The 17,560-nt window shown below is 47.9% G+C and overlaps 7 protein-coding genes across 7 annotated transcripts; 2 read left to right on the top strand and 5 right to left on the bottom strand.

Moving 5' to 3' along the window:
- Nucleotides 1–1,441: 1,441 nt before the first annotated feature.
- B0J16DRAFT_410933 (uncharacterized protein) lies at nt 1,442–2,337 on the bottom strand (the record flags this gene model as incomplete). Its single annotated transcript, XM_046133197.1, has 2 exons — nt 1,442–1,755; nt 1,806–2,337. The coding sequence occupies 2 exons, from the start codon at nt 2,335–2,337 to the stop codon at nt 1,442–1,444; spliced, it is 846 nt and encodes a 281-aa protein (XP_045986104.1).
- Nucleotides 2,338–2,859: 522 nt separating this feature from the next.
- B0J16DRAFT_332504 (nucleophile aminohydrolase) lies at nt 2,860–5,001 on the bottom strand. The gene is made up of 4 exons (XM_046126718.1): nt 4,801–5,001; nt 4,598–4,693; nt 3,783–4,527; nt 2,860–3,732 (listed from the first exon to the last, which is right to left on the bottom strand). The coding sequence occupies exons 1-4, from the start codon at nt 4,813–4,815 to the stop codon at nt 3,149–3,151; spliced, it is 1,440 nt and encodes a 479-aa protein (XP_045986103.1). The 5' UTR covers nt 4,816–5,001; the 3' UTR covers nt 2,860–3,148.
- Nucleotides 5,002–5,925: 924 nt separating this feature from the next.
- On the top strand, nt 5,926–8,644 carry B0J16DRAFT_410931 (WD40-repeat-containing domain protein). Its single transcript, XM_046133196.1, has 3 exons — nt 5,926–6,606; nt 6,661–6,762; nt 6,819–8,644. Exons 1-3 carry the CDS (start codon nt 6,157–6,159, stop codon nt 8,406–8,408), a joined length of 2,142 nt encoding a protein of 713 aa, XP_045986102.1. The 5' UTR covers nt 5,926–6,156; the 3' UTR covers nt 8,409–8,644.
- Nucleotides 8,645–8,655: 11 nt separating this feature from the next.
- Nucleotides 8,656–10,569, bottom strand: B0J16DRAFT_55517 (uncharacterized protein). Its single transcript, XM_046134060.1, has one exon. It carries the CDS (start codon nt 10,392–10,394, stop codon nt 8,910–8,912), a length of 1,485 nt encoding a protein of 494 aa, XP_045986101.1. The 5' UTR covers nt 10,395–10,569; the 3' UTR covers nt 8,656–8,909.
- A 1,274-nt stretch (nt 10,570–11,843) lies between these two features.
- On the bottom strand, nt 11,844–13,775 carry B0J16DRAFT_332498 (uncharacterized protein). The gene is made up of 4 exons (XM_046126717.1): nt 13,283–13,775; nt 12,468–13,229; nt 12,372–12,413; nt 11,844–12,320 (listed from the first exon to the last, which is right to left on the bottom strand). The coding sequence occupies exons 1-4, from the start codon at nt 13,517–13,519 to the stop codon at nt 12,054–12,056; spliced, it is 1,308 nt and encodes a 435-aa protein (XP_045986100.1). The 5' UTR covers nt 13,520–13,775; the 3' UTR covers nt 11,844–12,053.
- A 1,568-nt stretch (nt 13,776–15,343) lies between these two features.
- B0J16DRAFT_394231 (uncharacterized protein) lies at nt 15,344–16,242 on the top strand (the record flags this gene model as incomplete). Its single annotated transcript, XM_046132120.1, has 2 exons — nt 15,344–15,809; nt 15,866–16,242. 2 exons carry the CDS (start codon nt 15,344–15,346, stop codon nt 16,240–16,242), a joined length of 843 nt encoding a protein of 280 aa, XP_045986099.1.
- A 158-nt stretch (nt 16,243–16,400) lies between these two features.
- On the bottom strand, nt 16,401–17,554 carry B0J16DRAFT_368457 (uncharacterized protein). The gene is made up of 2 exons (XM_046130222.1): nt 17,227–17,554; nt 16,401–17,178 (listed from the first exon to the last, which is right to left on the bottom strand). The coding sequence occupies exons 1-2, from the start codon at nt 17,483–17,485 to the stop codon at nt 16,544–16,546; spliced, it is 894 nt and encodes a 297-aa protein (XP_045986098.1). The 5' UTR covers nt 17,486–17,554; the 3' UTR covers nt 16,401–16,543.
- Nucleotides 17,555–17,560: the final 6 nt, after the last annotated feature.

Genomic DNA, 17,560 nt, shown 5'->3' with positions numbered 1-17,560 from the left:
GTAAAAGCCATAGGCGAGTCAATTGTGGCTGCTGCAAGACGTTACAGGGCTGGACTAAGACTACGGTAAAAGTTCTAGCTTTCAGCCTCTTGAAGTCATCTTCCTTAGTGAGTTAGTAGGATGAAGATTCTACTCCTAAACAAGGACAGGCCAGCTTTGACAACTTGGTCTCAGTCTCAGCGGCGCCACTACGGGAGCACTCCGTTGTAGGTCAGGTAAAGTAAAGTAAGCCTTGGTACCTGGCGGAGCCGGCCGAATAAGAAAATTCGCTGATGATGATAGTGAAGCGCGGTTAAGTCATTGATTGGCCGAATGGGGTTTCTGAGACACACACGACCTAGAGACAAGACGTTCAGACAAGTGTGGCTCACTCTTAGTCTGGATACTATCGGGCCAGCAAAGAAATCTGATAGAGTGTGGGGATATGATCGACAAGAAGGATACTGTTTAGCGTAGAGCTGAGATGGAGCACATCCATGTAAGTCGCGGTAGTAGTTTTTAGGCATGTCGACTACAACATCAAATTTGTTAGTGTACGTACTTTTTATTACTGTATACCGCCTTGCATTGCATTGTCACCACGAGACATGCATCGGACGTATGGAGATGGCATATGTACAATGTTGGACCTGCAGATGGGGATAAGATGGGACGTATTCGTAGATGGTTGGTTGATGCTTATTCTCACTTCCAAGCAGCGAAACAGTAAAGAAGAAAAAAAGTCTCATCTGACAGCGAAACAGAGAGCTTGAGTAAGGTACCAGTTGACCAGGCACTCTCTTACCCTGGCGTCTTCACAAGACAAGAGAAAGTGACAAACCCTCTGTTACTTCTCTCCACATTGTATCTGACCAATCTCCTGGAACTAAAGGGGGGCAAACGCCACGGCATGTAACAATCCCAAATCCTGCTCAAAGCCTTGCAGGGCAGGGATACAAAAATGCCCGGCTTCGGTGAGAAGGACGATGCACGGAGATCATCCTTCAGTCTTAGCTAATGCTAGTTTCAGGACGAGGGCTGTGGTGTTTGTATAGCAGGCCGAGGCTGGTGGATATGGGGAAGATGGGTAGGGGATAGGGGCGAGGGTGTGTACTATGTTAGGGCCTCAGGCTGGAGATGTCGTCGAGTTTGAGATTGTGATGCTATTCCCGACGAGGTAGGTCGTGAACGATATGTAGCTTGTCGATGATGACCGTAGCTTGTTACGAGGGTCGTTAGTTTGCGAATAAATCAAGGACTATTACCATCACGAAGGGGTGTAAAGCAAACAACATGGTCATGCCTTGTCATGAAATAGAGTAATTGCGCCCGCAATCACATGTGTATCATTAGGAGTAGAGACGATTTCAATTCTATGCTCGGTATTCGAGACGACATCTAGGATGATCTTCTGTAGTGGCGATGTTTCGCAAATGTCCCGATTTCTGTTACGACAGGTCCGTTACGACAAGTCCATGTCTGAGTCGTCTGTTCCCTCAGACCAGATCCCTAAGGCGTTGGCCGCCTCTTTGGCAAAAGAATAAACCTCTGGTGGGGATGATTCTGGAGTGGGCTGTTGTGCTGTTGGTGCTTGTTCCTCCTTACCATCCTTGACCACCACATCTCCATCATCGTCGCAAACGAGGGTGCTGGAGCTTGCACGGGAACGTCGTCCAAACTCGTCGTACGTCCAAGGGAACAGAGGAACTGGTGGTAGTTCACGGCGAGGAGGTCGCGGCAATTGCCTCCGTCGCAGCCATTCCTCCTCAAGTTGGTCTACCAAAGTTAGTCACTCATTCCTTTATGCCAACTCTGTTTGATCTTACCACTGATGGACCAATACGTTTCATTATGTTGCTCTTCGAAGAGCTTCTTGGAGTCCCTCAAGCCATCCTTGACGACCATCAAGTCCCACGGTCGCAAGTCCCTCAACTGCCTGATTCTCGCCGCCGCAACCTGCGGGATCCAATTCTTCCTGATCAAGACCCCATAGAGCATAAGACCGTACTCGTACGTCCATTCGACAACCCATTGGAGCTCCTCGATAGCATTTACTCGCTTGTCCTCGCACAGCTTCTGCTCCATGTCTTCCATCATGGAAATAGTAGGGATCCATGCCTCCTGCCCCTGCTCCTGGAGACGCTCCTTTTTGAGGGCCCATTTGTTGCATCGTTCATCGAGTTCGACGTTGCTTATCCTCTCGCGGCAGTCTTCGCAAAGCCATAGGAACTTGGAGATGACAAGTGTTTGTTGTTTCTCGGGAGGGCAGAATTCGGTGCAGCCATGTGTGCAGCCCAGCTTTAGCAGGAGGGCGTGCTGACATCGCTGGAACTGGATGATGCCTAGACAGCAAGGCATGCTGATGTTGGATACTGGTTTAGCTCTATCAAGTTGTGTGTGTATGTTTGAGTGTAGAAAGAGGGTTGCGAAAAAGAATAACCGATGATAAAGGTAACAAACTGATAAAATGCAGCAAGGTTTCAAGGCGCTGCAGATTGTAACGCATATCACACTACAACCCCCTCAACGTCGATGGTGGCCGACAGTTGTATCGAATATCGTCGGACGTTTGGGGAAATAGCCATAGAGAACAGCTCACAGCGAGGGCTTCCTGCCGCTTCGTTGCCGGCCGAAGCCATCTATACCACATCCTCCTTCCACCTACCTGCTATATGCAATTACTGGCTATAGGATGGCTGCATGTTGCTCGCCTCAACGATATCAAGCCTCATGTTATCTTCAGTGGACAATTGTTGAACTCTCATGGCGCATTTCGCCGTGATAGGGGCGAGTGGACGAATGAGGTTCTCACGTTGACGAGGTTGCTCGGTGTGAGAACGGAAGAAGCCATAAGGCTTTCATACTGTTGTCATGTTAACTCTGATTTGGTCCAAATACAGCGAAAGGGCTTAGGTCATAAATTCCCATTTTCATTCTCGTGATACAACAAGGTGGATATGATACGTGGTATATCCATGAAAAAAGGACCTGTTGTCTCTCCTGATACAGACATTCTAAAATACAAGTAAAATCGGCACCTCAACACCTTGCCCTGACCCATAAAATGATGGTGTAATTGCCAATCATGCATACAATAGAGTTTCAAAGCTCTCGTCTTCGCTGTCTATCTTGTTTTCATCATTCAAACACAAACCAAACCAGTATTCCCTCATCCGGCATGAGTGGCGAGAGTGAGCTCGGGGAAATATTGCGAGAGCTTCTTTGGGTTGCGCACATCTGCCCGAGCTGGCTCATCCGTGTCGGAGATCTGATCGAAGTCATTTGATCCCTGGCCCTGATTGGTATCCAGCAGCTGGACAGATCTTCTCTTAACCTTGATGTTTCCCTGTGCTGGTGCCGGTTTGTTACTTGACTCAGCTTGCGGGGTTACCTGCACTGGTTGCTGCGGAACAGGAATCGATTCAGGCACAGGCTCTGGTGTTGCTACTGGCGCTGGTTTTCTCGTTTGGCGGCAGACATCGGGACTGAGACTTCTCGATTGGCCAAAGTTGAGAGTTCCAGTCATCATCTTACGGTAACCATCAAGCTCTTGTTGTTGTCTATCAAGTCCTGCTGGACTGGCTGCATCACTTCTGTTCTTCTCATTTGATGTCAAACCCTTCGCTTGAACGAAAGCACTGGAGCGAACGTGGTGAGGATCTCGCTCGTAGTACTTGTCGATGATAGGATGGACCATGACGGTCTGTCTGTGAATGGTCAAGAGGGAATTTGTCGGTACGTTGACCCAGTTTTCTACTTTCAGTCAGTATATCATTCTTGGATATGTCGAATATTTTGCCTACCTCTCTCAAACGTCAAGGGTTCGCTTGCAACAAGAACAATATCGGCACCCCGATCCTTGCGCTCCATCTGGTACTGCTTGTCATTCGCAGATTGGGTACGTGTTGTCCATTGTGTTCCTGAAGAATAGTACAAGCTGGCCGCCTCATCCTTTGAACTGCTGATATATCGAGTGCAGATCACGCTGTGGCCGTCGGTAACGGCAAAGTTGAGCAAACTTCGAGTATCAACGTCCTCGTTCTGCAGAATACTCTCGGGAATAGCATCGGTCATCTCGTTGATCTGTGCAATCGTGCGCTTCACGGCCTCTCGAAGGATTGTCGGGCCAAAACCAGTTTCGGGGCAAGCGCTTGGGTCGTGACCGAGTCGCTCGAGGGTATCGAGAAAGAGAGCAAACGCCCATTCGCTGTCGGTGCCGCCCTTGACGCCCAGGTACCACTTATCGGCTAGACGCTCGCCGAGACGTCGCTTGATGTATTTCCATCCACCGAGTCCTCCATTGTGCATCCACATCAAACTGCCGTGTGTGAAAGGGTGGCAGTTGTCTTCGCTCAGGGAACCCTCGGTCGTAGCACGAACATGGCCAAAGATAAGGCGAGATGCGGTCTTGGAGGCGATACGTTGCAAGTTGGTACAATTCCAAGCGGGAATAGTCGATGTGAAAAGGCAAGGCGCTGAGCCAAGCTTGGGGTCGGTGTAAAAGCCTATGCCGAAGCCATCTGCGTTGTTCTGGCCTCGTCTTGTATCCTAATAGCGTCGCATCAGGTCAGATATGACGTTGCTTCAAGTATCGGTCAGGATTGTGGGGGTGACTCACGAGACGCAGTCGGGAATCAAAAGATTGTTTAAGAATGGAGTGAGTAGGATCGAGAATCAGTTTTGACAAGAGGATCTCGTCACTTCCTTTGTAGACCTAGAAAGAAGAGTTGCGAGGTCAGCGTTGAAGTTCTGCGACCGAGCATCCGGCCTCGGAGGCCCAGATAAGGAAAAGGGACCCTTTGTTATAGGGGAGGGACTCACCAGAAAACGACACATGTTTGTGTCTTGTGCGCGCGCAGACAGTTACTTCTCGTCAGATAAAAAAAGAAGGAGGACAAGTACGATAATAAAAAAGAACGAAAGGAGGAATTGTTGGGAGGAAGGGGAAAGAATAAAGAGGATTGCGTGTTACGGGAGGACAGGCAAGACACTGTCGTAGGTTAATTGCGAGAGTGATTATGGTGAGGGATGACACCATTGGCCTTGGACCTCCACTATGGACCTGGACCTGGGCCTTTGGATTCAGGGTTGCTTTTTTTACTGGGCCTCTCTTTGGTGGCTATCGGTGAAAGAGAACGGGCCATCGGCTTTGGCTCCTGCAGCCCTGTCTTGGAATTCCAATGAAGGGGGGGATTAAATAGGGGCATTTTCCTAACATCTATAAAATTAATATAGAATTATCACGATAATGAGATGAAATCATAGTATCTTATTGAGCTGATTCATATGTACTTTATCGCAAAGTAAAAGACTATTACAGACCGCTGCCCATGCCTGGGCAGTATCTTGAGGCTGCATCCGCTGTATCCTTGCAGTAAAGACTTCAAACTCTGGGGAATGTCCCGCTGTTAGTGGATCAGTTTGCGGCTCTCGTCTAGACAAACAGCAGCACCCATTCTCAAGTGCCGGAATTCATGAATTACTTTTCTTTTTCCCTGAACGATGACTCGTTCTTGTCTCAGCACGTCAATAGCCCCTGAGAAGTTGTCATTAATAAATGTCTTGTATCAAAATGATAATTCTCAGGAACAAGAACTGTCCGGTCTGCCGCATTCCACGATAAGACATGAAGGACGGGAGTTGCCAACCGTGACCTTCATTAGCGCCACTATTGAATCCCCTTGCATTTGGAAACTTGGAGAGCCACAGCTGAAGAATGATGTCAAATTGAAGAGATGTGGCGGTCTCTGCGTTGGCTGTGGCTGTCAGTGGCTAGACCCTCTTATATCAATCTACGCGAAAACACCGCGGACCGTGCTCTAGAAAGCGTGTAAATGGGCTGGCGCGACCACGACTACCGCGTTCATCCAATATCCACTTAGTAGCTCGCTTCTAGTCTCAACCCCAGCTTAAACCCAGCCTTTTGCTCTGGCAACCGACCCGAACCTACAATTGGGGCCGTACTTTCCATGTCATTATATTTTTTCCTTTTGCTCGCCTTGTTCAATGTCGACATGTTCTGAAACTTGATACCTCCTGCAAAAAAGATTGAGTCCATGTCAAATCTTGACCTTGTTCTCGTGCATAATAACCTTAACGCGGTCTTCCTCATCATTCATCCATATCTTCAACCCAGCCACCCGCGGCGGGCTTCACCAGAGGCTCGTTTCGCCTACCATGTCCTCTTTTGATCCCGATACTCTTCCCACGCCTTCATCATCATCACGACCAAAAGGAACGCCTTCGATTACCCCGAGAAGATTCAATCGGTTCTGGCAGCCCAGACAGGCCCAAACTCAGCCGTTGCCAAAGTTTAGGACTGCTCTTGGTATCTTGGATGAGTCCGACATCAATCAGCAACCCATCTCACCTCAATCGCTCTTTATTCCTTCATCTCCGACAGAAAGATTTCAAGATGATTCACGGAAGAGGAAGCTTCAGACCGATGAGTCGGAGACGGAAGGCGGTTTCAAGAGGCCAACTCTCAACCTAGATGATATGCCACCACTTCGATTGACTCGATCAAGCAGCACAAATTTACTCAATCAGGATGGTTTAAAAGCATCTGGTAGTTTATCCAGTTCAATTAGTTCGGAAAATCTCGATAGCTGTAGAAAAGCTACTCTGGTAAGTCCCAATTGCAGTCCAATTCTCACCAAACCTTTACTCACAATACAACAGAGTAGTTTCTTCAAGACTAGTCGTGGAGCTGGTAGAACCTCTAAGAAGGGAAACTCTACCACAACTACTCAAATCGTCCCCGAAGAACCTCAGCTTGATACAGTATGTTGATATATGTCCTGATATCTTGATGGCGTCACTGACATCATCACTTTTAGGAGCTAGTCAACTACGCACCCAGACCAATTAGAAAATTCGCCAATCGAGGCTTCGACTCTCAATTACTCAATCGCGAACATGGATTTGGATATTCGACCGGCCAGTCACTTCTTCACACGCCAGCTTGCGATCCCCGAGTCGAAACAGCCCGGTTTCACAGCCGTTGTATCGATTCGCATGAGTTATTCGCTCCTAATAGCGACAGTCACACCATTCCTTTCTGCCTCGCTAGCACTCACAATGCTAATGTGACGGCTCTTGGTGATGAAGAAGGCTGTGTTAGATTCTTCGACACTTCTCCAAACGATGATCCCAGTGTGGATAAACAGCTGGGCGTTCATAACATCCATGATAATGCTATCTGGGACATGGACTTTTCTCACGATGACATGCGCCTTGCGACTACAGCTGGTGATGCAGGTTTAGTTATGGATGTAACGACCAAGACTGTTGCTGCTAGGCTCTCCGAAGGTCATCTTAGCTCAACTCGTCAGATTGCATGGCAGGAAGGGCAATCTGTTGGTAATGTGTTAACTACCTCGGATAAGGCTGGCCGTATCCGACTGTGGGACTTGCGATGTGCACATTCTCAATTGAGAAGCTTTTCGACGGTGAGTTATGATGAGTCAGGTCGTCGAACTGTCACCATGCGAGATGAGACTTCCAGACCACTGCAAGCAGTGACCGCAAACACTCTTGACAACACCCATGAACGTAATGCGCATGGAAAGGTTTCTGTTGCTTCCGTCACCGCTATCCAATGGCTTCCCGCTGGTCGTGAACACCTTCTACTCTCTGCCTCCGAAGCAGAGGCTGTCGTCAAGCTCTGGGATCTCCGATACATCAATCGTCGACACCAAGAAAAGAGTATCCCCTTGTCCTCCACAACCGTACCGTCCAACCACGCCTGGCGCTCATATGGCATTACTTCTCTAGCCCTCAGCAGTGATGCCGCCCGCATGTACGCAGTCTGCAAAGACAGCACTATTTACGCATACTCCATGGCCCATCTCATGCTCGGCCACGCTCCTGAACTCAAGGATGATGCTACTAAACGAAGACCTGTTGCTTCTCAAGGCCTAGGGCCCCTTTATGGGTTCAGGCATGATTCGTTTGCTGCGCGAACGTTCTTCGTCAAGTGTAGCATGCGACAGAAGGGTCTTTCTCACTCGTCTGATCTCCTAGCTGTTGGCAGCTCTGAGTCTTCAGTCGTACTTTTCCCTACGGATGAACGGTATCTTCGCTCAGCTTGCGCCCAGCGCGCTCATCTCCTTGATCCCCCAGGATCCGCCCCTACACCCTCCCGCTCCTTCTCATCCAACACCGGCGCCGAACCCAGCTCCTCTACAACCCCAATCTTCCGCAACGGCACGGCCCTTGTAAACGGTCACACACGTGAAGTTAGCAACGTCAGCTGGAGTCATGATGGCAAACTGGTTAGTGCATCTGACGATCACCTCGTCAGACAGTGGCAGGAAGATGATGGTCGAGCGCGTTACTTCAGACAGGTCGGCGACTTTGGCGGTGAGCGATTCAATGCGGGCTGGGCAGACGTGGGTGACGACTGGGACGTTGATGATGATGAGTAAATGAGACGAGACGATAGCATCCTGCGGTAGCGCATGGCGTTTTTCTTGATTAAACGATACCCCCAACACCAACATGGGCATTTCAAACATATATGTTATAATAGCGGAAATCTGGACAGTCACTCAAGCACATGAACGGATTCACCAGCGGGATTTAGAATAGCCTGTACAAAGAATGGCGTTGTAAGGTAGCATTCATGAGACGAGAATAAGAGCATACTTTTCTTTGAAAGAAATAGCATTTGAGCTTTTGTATCGTAGGGTACTATCTCGTAACGTGATCTAATGTCGTAATCGTTTCTCTCTGTAGAATATGTATATACGTATTTGGGTATCGAGTACAGTCGTATATGTGTGTCCTCGTGAATAAAAATGCAACCAACCAACTCCAGATAGACGTGTTTCTCCCAGCAAGGGGTATCCTGAATGCTTCAACTCCTTTAAAAACGCCAAAACAAAATGCAATCGCTATGCATGACAAGACATGTGAACTCTACTGTCTCATGCTTCCACCATGGTTACATCGCGGCCGTGACGTACAGAACACAATGTTCCAAGGATAATAACCCCAACAGTCAAAATTATCAACCAGTTGATGAACCCAATACTGGTCATCTTCTTAGAAGCAACCTGAATACACTCGTTCAAATCATGCTCTCCCTCCATCGATTTGACAGAGTAACGCGTCGGTCGTGGCAATGTCTTGTCAAATCTCATAGACTTTGAAAATGCTGGACAAAGTTCAATTGATGCATCATCCTTGGAAAGACCAGGGTGACCGATCGGCATCTTGATCCCACTCTCTGGCTCCACAGGTGATGAAGCCGCACCGTATTTCCAGATCGACCAAACTAATTTAGTGCCGTTCGGTTTTGGAGATCGCTGAATTCTATCTTTGGCAATAGAAACGCTATCTCTGAGACGGGAGCGGAACGGGTGAAATTGGTCGACCAGATCAAGCAGTGATGTCGGACTGTCGTTTCCATCATGTGTCGGGTCATCGCAGAGCTTGTCGAGTTGCTGGACTAGAAGTGTCATATTGTCGAATATACAAATTGACTCTTGGACAATATCCTGCTTCTCGCGTGCTGATAATTCCCCTTCTATGCTGGCGAGTCGTCGCTTAAATTCGCGTTTTAAATCCTCCCCGTCTTCAGGAGTCTGGAAGTGGAAAAATCGAAGGGGCATCGTGTGAGTCGCATGGTGATGAAAGTCGTCCTGTGGAATCTGGTCGTCGGACAAGCCACTGGCCCGCTTAGTTCGCCATGTGCTCTCCTCGCAAGGTACAAGGGATGGCAGTACTGGTGAAGGTAATCGATCCCAGAATTCATCCCCAGCAGATTCTAGCGTGGCCCTGATGAAGCGGCCGCCGGCAAAAAGAGCCATGAACAAGATGTAGGAATAAGCCAGTAGTACATGGGGCCGGTTTTGTACAGATCTTTTTATGTGCTGAATAAAATCCCCCAACCGGCCATTGGTTTCAGCAATGCGTAACTGCTCCTCAACAGTATTACTTGACCACCCCGACAAATTTGCAATATCCGCTTTTAGACGTTCCGATCGCATTAATCCTGGAAGATAGAGTTGTTGAAGTAGTGCTGGCATTCTGCTGCAGCTTGATAGCTCGTGGGTATCGGACGAGAACGAGGACTTTGTTGATTGTATTGGCGAGTTCTGAGAAAAGCAGGCATTGACGTTATTATCGCAATCTATAGGCGAGCCGGACTCTATTATATCTCTCCATAATGTCTCGAAGGTGATGTAAATAGGCGTAATATGCAATAGTCCAGTAATGTATGAGGACGAATCGGCAGCAACAGGAGGTAACGCAAGCGGTAGCCGGGCGATAATAAGCTTGTTAAGCTTGGCGTGCACCGACCTGGTAGCAATGGCGATAGATTCAGCTAACGGACGATCATGCTGTTGAAGTTGAGGCTGATATCGAGGCTGAGGATGTTGTGGGACATCGGCTTGAAGGGAAGCCATTTCCCCTGTTGTCTTTGGCCTGGGTTGTAGGGCCACCCTAAGACCAGGGCTTGCGAATGGAGGAGTTGGAGATTATAGGTTTGGAGTCGAAAGTATAGACGGAGACAGAAGATGGAAGAGAGTAATAAAGGAAAAGAGTGAGAGACGAGGTTCAAAGTCAACAAGAACTAGGGTTAAGTCAAGTTGAAACAGGTCAAGTCTGATTAGGTCAAGTGAATGTATAGATGCTGTAGTAGGGTTGTAGTGTAGGTAGGAAGAAGAAATTGATGTCAGGTTCGAGGTCGAGGGTCTAGGCCGAAGGGACCCTGCAGATGAGATGAGATGAGATTCGAGAGAGGCAAAAGGGCAACGTCAACAATGGAAAGCGGAGCTATGAGGAAAGAAGAAAGGGTCTTTTTGCCAGGATATGATGTTATGCAATGCACCTTCTTTCTTTCTTTCTGGTCTATAACAAGAAATTGGACAAGAGACTATAAAACCTGAGTCAAGCCGCTCCTCCCAATTTTGTGTCATTGCTAACTTATGGATTGCTGCTTATCAAGCCACAGATGAAGAGTGAATCTGATTCACAGCAAAAAATATGAAATCACATCTCCATTCCCAGCAGACGCCACAGGTACAAGGGCAATGCAGATCCCCCTCATGACAAACTCACCCCCGAAAGGATAAAGGACCCATGACCCGGAGCGGTTTGCTAGAAAAAGAAGCTCCCCCACCAGCTAAAAATCAAGCCATGATCGGGCTTTTGGCGTGTAATCGGCCTGTGGCGGACAGTCTACAGGGGTGTTTCTTAGTGTTGACGGGCCCCCGGAGCCCCGGGTCAGACAAAAAGGAAGCAGGTGCCACGGAGCACCTCCGGACCCGGGATAAGGGTACAAGGATGCAGATTCACCCAAGATATGCATTGTTCGAGACCACAGAATTAATGATGGGGAATGTTCAAAACAGGGCGAGATTTTGTTGATTTTTGTGGGTGAGTTTCATATTTTATCTAGGGTCATTTTCAGCTGTCAAAAAGCAATGACATACACCCGACGTCAATGCAGATTGTGTCATAGTCAAGTCTGTACCCAAATAAATCTCAACAACACCAGAAACATACAGAAACATGATACGATACTCACTTGATCAACGCCTCATCCATTCTCTACACCTTCTCCAAAAGTGCAACCGTTAACTTACTATCGCACGTTCACAATCCCTGCTCCTCATCCTCTTCCCCGACGCTACCCTGGTTCCGCGACATAGACTTTCACTTTGCCTGCCCAGCCAGCGGGGACCTTTGTCTGTGCTGTGCATTCGATCTTGGCAGATCGTCGGCTTTGATCCAAGATCGAGATAGAAATTATAACGTTAAGGGTCCAGAACCACGACACTGGGCACAGGACCCTGTCGCGATCATGACTTGTTTGCAGAAGTATCTGAATCGGGAAACGGACATAATTTAAGGTTTCTGACTCGTTGTTTTAATATCGATGCGATGCTTGAAATAAATGCTCGTCTACTAATCAATAAATGTCTTGCGGTTGAAACGCCGGCTATATCCAATGCCCATGTCCTTATCCATGCCTATTCCTAACTTGCTGTTGAAAGCAACCCAAACGCCCCATATGTCCATAAACTCATGCATGCATTCGTTATCATCACTATCCGTACTTTTCAAACCCCAACCGATCCCTCAAGATCATCGTCCTTTTTCAAATCCTCCTCATCGTGGCTTTCTCGGCTAACCACAATAAATGAAACGAACACAACCACTGCACCAACCCAGTAGGTAAAGCTTGAATATTGCTGATATTGGAGAATTTCTCCAATCAGAGATAATGGGATGGTGAGAGATAGGCCAACCGTCACCACTAGTGGTGTTGTCATGAGAAGGGCGAGGGCCCATGAGATATCGCTAATGAAGGATGATACCGCGTTGAACTAAGATGTGTCAGCACTCTTCTCCTTGGGTAGACTGGGCAGATGACTTACGAGAATAATACCCCAGATGGTGCCGCTCGGTGGAAGTTCAAACTAATAACCGTTAGTCTCTAGATCGCCTGGGACAGCTCAACAAGGTCAACTTACAGGCTCGATGCCCGTATAATGCAAGACAAAGAAGAGAGGCCACAAGAGAACCACGTTGAAAACACCAACAAGACCAAAGAACATCTGCATATCGACCTTGTCCTCATTCGGAACCTTGCGCTTCATCACCGTCACGTAAAGACCATAGATAACAGCACTCAAAAGCGCCATCGCATCTCCGAGGGCAATCTGGCTAGATGATTTGTGAGGGAAAGATCCTCTGTCCTCATCAGACTTTCCAGATAGATCCACTGTTGAGATGAGAATGACGCCTGCGAGTGAAGCTGTTACGCCCATGATCTTGGCTGTCGAGAAGCGCTCGATGCCGAATAGGGAGCAGAAGATGAGTGTCCAGACGCTACTTGTAGATGTCAAAATCGTTACACTCGCGACGCTGGTGTGTTCGAGACAGGCGGATGAGAAGTAATTTGCCGAGAACCAAAGCATGCAGAACTCGAAGCTCAGAACAGCAGTGTCCTTGAAGCTCAACTTCTCATCCGAGGAAGTGTTCGTGGTGCTGCCGTAGCCTTGCGCTATCAAACGCTCTGTCGCCTGCTCGTCTTCGCTTCGGTGTAGGGATTTCGAGTAGTTTGTACCATGTTTGTAATCGATCCAGAGTCGGTTCGCATCGTGCTTAAGTCCGTGAAACCCATTCTTCCGTAGGTAGTTGAAGAACTTTGGTATCAAGGAGATTGCGAATATCGATGTGTTGAGATAGACAACGAAGAAGGGTTTGTTATACGTCTCGTCAGAGAACATATACTAGAACGGCGCATCAGTATCGATGCCAGAGTCAACTGTCCAAGGATTCTTACACTGGCGATAAAGTTGTACATTGTCCATAGGAACACCGTCAGTAGAAGCAGCGCAAAGCCAACAGTCCTTCGAGCGACGCCGCTCAAGCCCAATCTAGCCCTTAACCCAACTGGCGACGCTGACCTCGACTCGAGGAGCGGACTTGACGGTACAGCCTCATCGTTTGTCTCGTGTCCATGCGGACGCTCGCGCGGATGCGATCCCTCATCTGAAAAAGTCGACATAGCCGGTGCCATTTGAAGAGTTTAAATGCGACCGACGTCAATTAAGTTTCCCCAGAATAGCGCAGTGCGCGTTTCGGGCCGAGTCGAGTCGCGATAAGCGATGATGTATGCGCCACGCAATAGATTGGATCTTAGCGAACAAGATAGAAAGTCAAGTCAGTCGGGTGACTCAGACTTGGAGAGGTAAAGAAATGCTTTTGTTTATGTGGTCGCGGATGTCGGTATCATGACTTCGCTATAGTTGAGCACGCAATTAATCGAAGCGGGGAGATTGGTGACTGTTTTTGGGTAATCTTTTGCAATTAATACCTAAGATAAGGGTTCGTTATTTTTCGAGCCGGTATCGGGGGTTTATTCCCGGTAGGTTATCGGTGGTTACAGTGCTAGTGACATCACCTCGTGATATAGTCAGGTCGTGTAAGTCGTGTAACAATATAAATATTACACTACAGAATTTATTCCCATGATTATCTTTGTATAACCATCTGGAATGCTCCTGCTGACCGCCTTCTTAAGTAATGGATATCATCATTTTGACCTTAGGGCAACACAGTTTGAAGCTATCGTGGTGTATTACAAGGTGATCTCTCTTGGCCGATGGCTATACCTTGAAACAATGTTGTTCTGTTGAAAAAGATACTTAGATCTATACCTGCCTGTGTGTTATAGAGGGTGGTAACAAGGCGTTTGTTTTCTAGGGAACTTGCCCAGGTGTATGTGGGATCTATGCCGGGTACCACTCCAGGCAAACATGAAAAGCATTTTTAGAGATGAGTACCATTCATCAAACAGGAAGTAGTTGTGAGATAATTTGTTACGTTTTAGGGCTGTTGAATCAACCTTCTAAACTCACTTTCAAGTACATCGGACCGCCATAGAAGTGTCGACGAGGAACAGCATTATAGTGAATATGCAGTAAAAGGTTTTAAAGCACCATCGGGTCTTGTTAACATCCAATTCATGTTTAAATCCAAGTACCTTAGAAAAGAGCAACTAGTTCAGGGGTTCTTTATGAAACTAAACGACATGATTTCTATCGGGAAGCGGCATCTGGTGCGCACTGCCAACTGGTGCGAGGAAAGCAATAGCCTACCTTTTGTTGACGACACTTAATCACTGTCATCTGGAGTTTAAATAAACTTGACCATTGCAAAGCGATGCAGCAGGGGGGCAACAGAAGAAATATCCTCTAAAGCTTAACCTAAAAGCCAGTCTAAGCTCGCACAAGGTGATCAAATTGTTTCGTCTCTTATGCTCTCGGCTGCCAATTCTTGTATAGAAAATTATTTATACCCCTCGACAAACTTAAAACGACATTTTACTTCTATCCTACAGAGCTTTGATGGTATGATAACCGAAGTCATATACCAGGACTTTGCACAAGAGAACTCGACAATAGCGAAGACATGCGAAATGGCTCCAAGAAGACCCTCCCTCTCGCCCGGAGAGATGTATTCCTCAGCAGAAGAAACACAGAGATCCTCTATGATCGACGTGGAGAAGCCTCCAGAAGGTCCGGGAGGTGATATGGAGAGATCACGCTCCAGGGTTTCGAAAGAAACCCCAAAGCCTCCACCAGGACCCAAACATTCGAAATCGAGGACTTCGAAATTACCTAAGAATCGGATTTCGAAACTGCCTGCAAAGCCTCAAGAAAGCCGGTGCAAAGGGGGGCAAAGATCTTGGTCGCCGGTCAAAACACTATCCATGGTGAATAAACATGATAGCATTATATACAGCGTTCGGATCACAGTAAGAACAATGCACAAGGCATGCAAAGGATGGTCGACACTACGCCGCTTGAGAGATGGGAACAGGAGCATCCGGATTGCAGTTATGAACGGGGATGATGGCGGCGACATACATGTTCCTCAGGTGAAGCGTGCCCTCAGAGCCGTCGTCCAAATCATCCATGGCAACCACACCGAAAAGCACTATGAGGACGCCGACCCTCGCCTTTTATTCTATATGGTACTGATCCACGAAGCCCTCGGGGCGCAATCATCTGTCAAAAGCTCCGAACCTGACGTGAAACGCTCAAAGAAGATGCCGTTCTTCTCGCACTATGCTATCGAACGAGAGGTTTCAATGCTTGTTGCAAAGGAAAAGTATCTGTACCGTGTTTCGAACTGGCCTTTACTGGCCGTGGTCGCTGACAGAATAAAGTCTCGAGTGATCAAGCAGTTGGTTCGTGATGAGCTGGTTCTATTCTGCGAAGCGGAACAGAAAGGTGTGCCAGAAGGGACGAGGCATATGATCAAGGACAGCGAATGGGCCTTGATACAGGAATTGCCGTTGGTTGGTAAGACACCCAGACACTAGAGGACCTTACAGAACTTGCAACTGATATATTCACAGATGATCAAATGTTGAACAACCGGTTATTTTGTGTCGAAAGGATCTTCAAGGCTCTGCGACTCCTCTCGCACCAAGTCCTGAACATGGACCAAGGCATACTCCCGAATCGAAACGAACTCAAAGTTTACCAAGATTATAGAGTGGCGACATGCGAACGGTGTTACTCTATCCCGTCGAACGATCTTCATGAAAAACTTTTGGAGGTAGGGCTTTGGCCCCTAGGTCCCAGCTCGTCGTACAAGGGCACTTTGATCCGATTGATCCGCAAGATAAAAGACACGGAACGGGATTTAGTGCACAGAGCGCGAAGGGATTGCAATCAGCTGACTCATCTGTCCGAACGTTTGTATGACATTACCAGATACATGCAAACCTAGAGCTGGCGAGTTGGCGAGTTGGTGAATGGAATTGACGAGGGTGAAGAGGAAAGGGTAAATGGACAGGTAGGTGACGGAAAAGTTGTCCTCTGAGACTTAGGCTTCCAAAATAAAGTAGCCTGAGTAATAGTATAATCTGGTTTAAGATAACTAACTTTTTTCGTCTCTTATGTTTCGTCTCTTATGTTTCGTCTCTTATGCTCTTGGCGGCCAATTCTTCTAACACTCTGACGATGGGCCAATTGGTATCGATTGGTTCGGTATACTTTTGTATCTCCAAAGAGTAGGCATTCAATTTAGCTTAGGATGAGAAAACCATGGCTTGAGGTTCCATTCCCTTGCCTTCTTCCAAAACCCCGGCCTTTCGCAAGATGTTGACGGTGTTCTGCACCACCTCAGGGCGAACTCCCTCAGTCTTTGTAGGGAACTTAACCGTCTTGAGCCACTCTCGCGCATCAGGCTCCGTGTAACCAAGGCTACTCGAGATATACGCCACCGACTCCTCCTGGTTCTCATTAAAGTGCTTAATACCCTGATCCAACTTTCCAAAAAGATCCTTCACACGAGCATCCAAGCCGTCCTGCGTCAACTTGGTCGAAGCGACGATCTTCCAGCTGCTCCAAGGGGTGTAGATCTCACCAACACGACGGATCTCACCGGAATCGTAGAACTTCTTGGATGTGAAGTGTTCCCACATGAAGAAGTCAGCTTCACCACTGTTGACGGCATTGCGCAGGTTCTCAAAGGTGTTGAGGACTACGGTTTCTTTGTAGGGCTTTGCTGCGGCGCCAGGGGTTAGCCAGCCTTGTTGATCGGCTAGCACGAAGCCCATCACGTAGCTGCCTGAGCCGATTCGTGAGACGCCGATCTTGCCGCCCTTGAGAGAGTCGACGGATGAGATTTCTGGACGCTTTGCGCCGGTGGAGATTGCCCAGCCTAGTTCTTAGTGAGTAATGGCTCTGTGTATGAGGATGAGAGACTTACATAGGGGAGTCTCGACGTAAGTTCCAACAAGACGATATCCACCATCTCCTTCAACACCCTCTTTGCCCAGACCCGCAATCCATCCTTCAGTCAAACCGACAGCTACATCAATTTCACCGGAGCGAATGGCTGTGACCATATGGCCTGTGCCGGAAGGAAAGGGAATGAGAGTTGCATCGAGGCCGAAGTGTTTCTGAGCGAAGTGAAGAGGTGTTGAGAAGTGTTCTGGTACGAAGCCGATGCGAAGAGGGGAAGACATGATGGGCTATATAGAGTGAAGTTTGTATGAAGCTGTATTGTTGGGTCTAGTCGTTGTTATAAGATCATGAGTTGA

This window comes from Fusarium flagelliforme (genome assembly GCF_020744385.1).
Source record: "Fusarium flagelliforme strain FIESC 12 MPI-CAGE-AA-0113 chromosome Unknown B0J16scaffold_2, whole genome shotgun sequence".
In the NCBI taxonomy this organism is placed as follows: Eukaryota; Fungi; Ascomycota; class Sordariomycetes; order Hypocreales; family Nectriaceae; genus Fusarium; species Fusarium flagelliforme.
Note: the sequence above shows the minus strand (reverse complement) of the source record. Positions and strands in the feature narration are given on the sequence as shown.

Bases quoted from the DNA above. Each gene is read 5' to 3' on its own strand.
- B0J16DRAFT_368457 (XM_046130222.1), bottom strand. From the start codon at position 17,485: ATGTCTTCCCCTCTTCGCATCGGCTTCGTACCAGAACACTTCTCAACA. The intron at 17,179-17,226 runs GTAAGTCTCTCA...ACTAAGAACTAG, and splicing joins TTACGTCGAGACTCCCCTAT to GCTGGGCAATCTCCACCGGC.
- B0J16DRAFT_332504 (XM_046126718.1), bottom strand. The intron at 4,528-4,597 runs GTGAGTCACCCC...CGACGCTATTAG, and splicing joins TTGATTCCCGACTGCGTCTC to GATACAAGACGAGGCCAGAA. The intron at 3,733-3,782 runs GTAGGCAAAATA...GACTGAAAGTAG, and splicing joins ACCCTTGACGTTTGAGAGAG to AAAACTGGGTCAACGTACCG.
- B0J16DRAFT_410931 (XM_046133196.1), top strand. From the start codon at position 6,157: ATGTCCTCTTTTGATCCCGATACTCTTCCCACGCCTTCATCATCATCA. The intron at 6,607-6,660 runs GTAAGTCCCAAT...ACAATACAACAG, and splicing joins GCTGTAGAAAAGCTACTCTG to AGTAGTTTCTTCAAGACTAG. The intron at 6,763-6,818 runs GTATGTTGATAT...CATCACTTTTAG, and splicing joins AAGAACCTCAGCTTGATACA to GAGCTAGTCAACTACGCACC.
- B0J16DRAFT_332498 (XM_046126717.1), bottom strand. From the start codon at position 13,519: ATGGCACCGGCTATGTCGACTTTTTCAGATGAGGGATCGCATCCGCGC. The intron at 13,230-13,282 runs GTAAGAATCCTT...GCGCCGTTCTAG, and splicing joins TGTACAACTTTATCGCCAGT to TATATGTTCTCTGACGAGAC. The intron at 12,321-12,371 runs GTAAGTCATCTG...GACACATCTTAG, and splicing joins CCATCTGGGGTATTATTCTC to TTCAACGCGGTATCATCCTT.
- B0J16DRAFT_55517 (XM_046134060.1), bottom strand. From the start codon at position 10,394: ATGGCTTCCCTTCAAGCCGATGTCCCACAACATCCTCAGCCTCGATAT.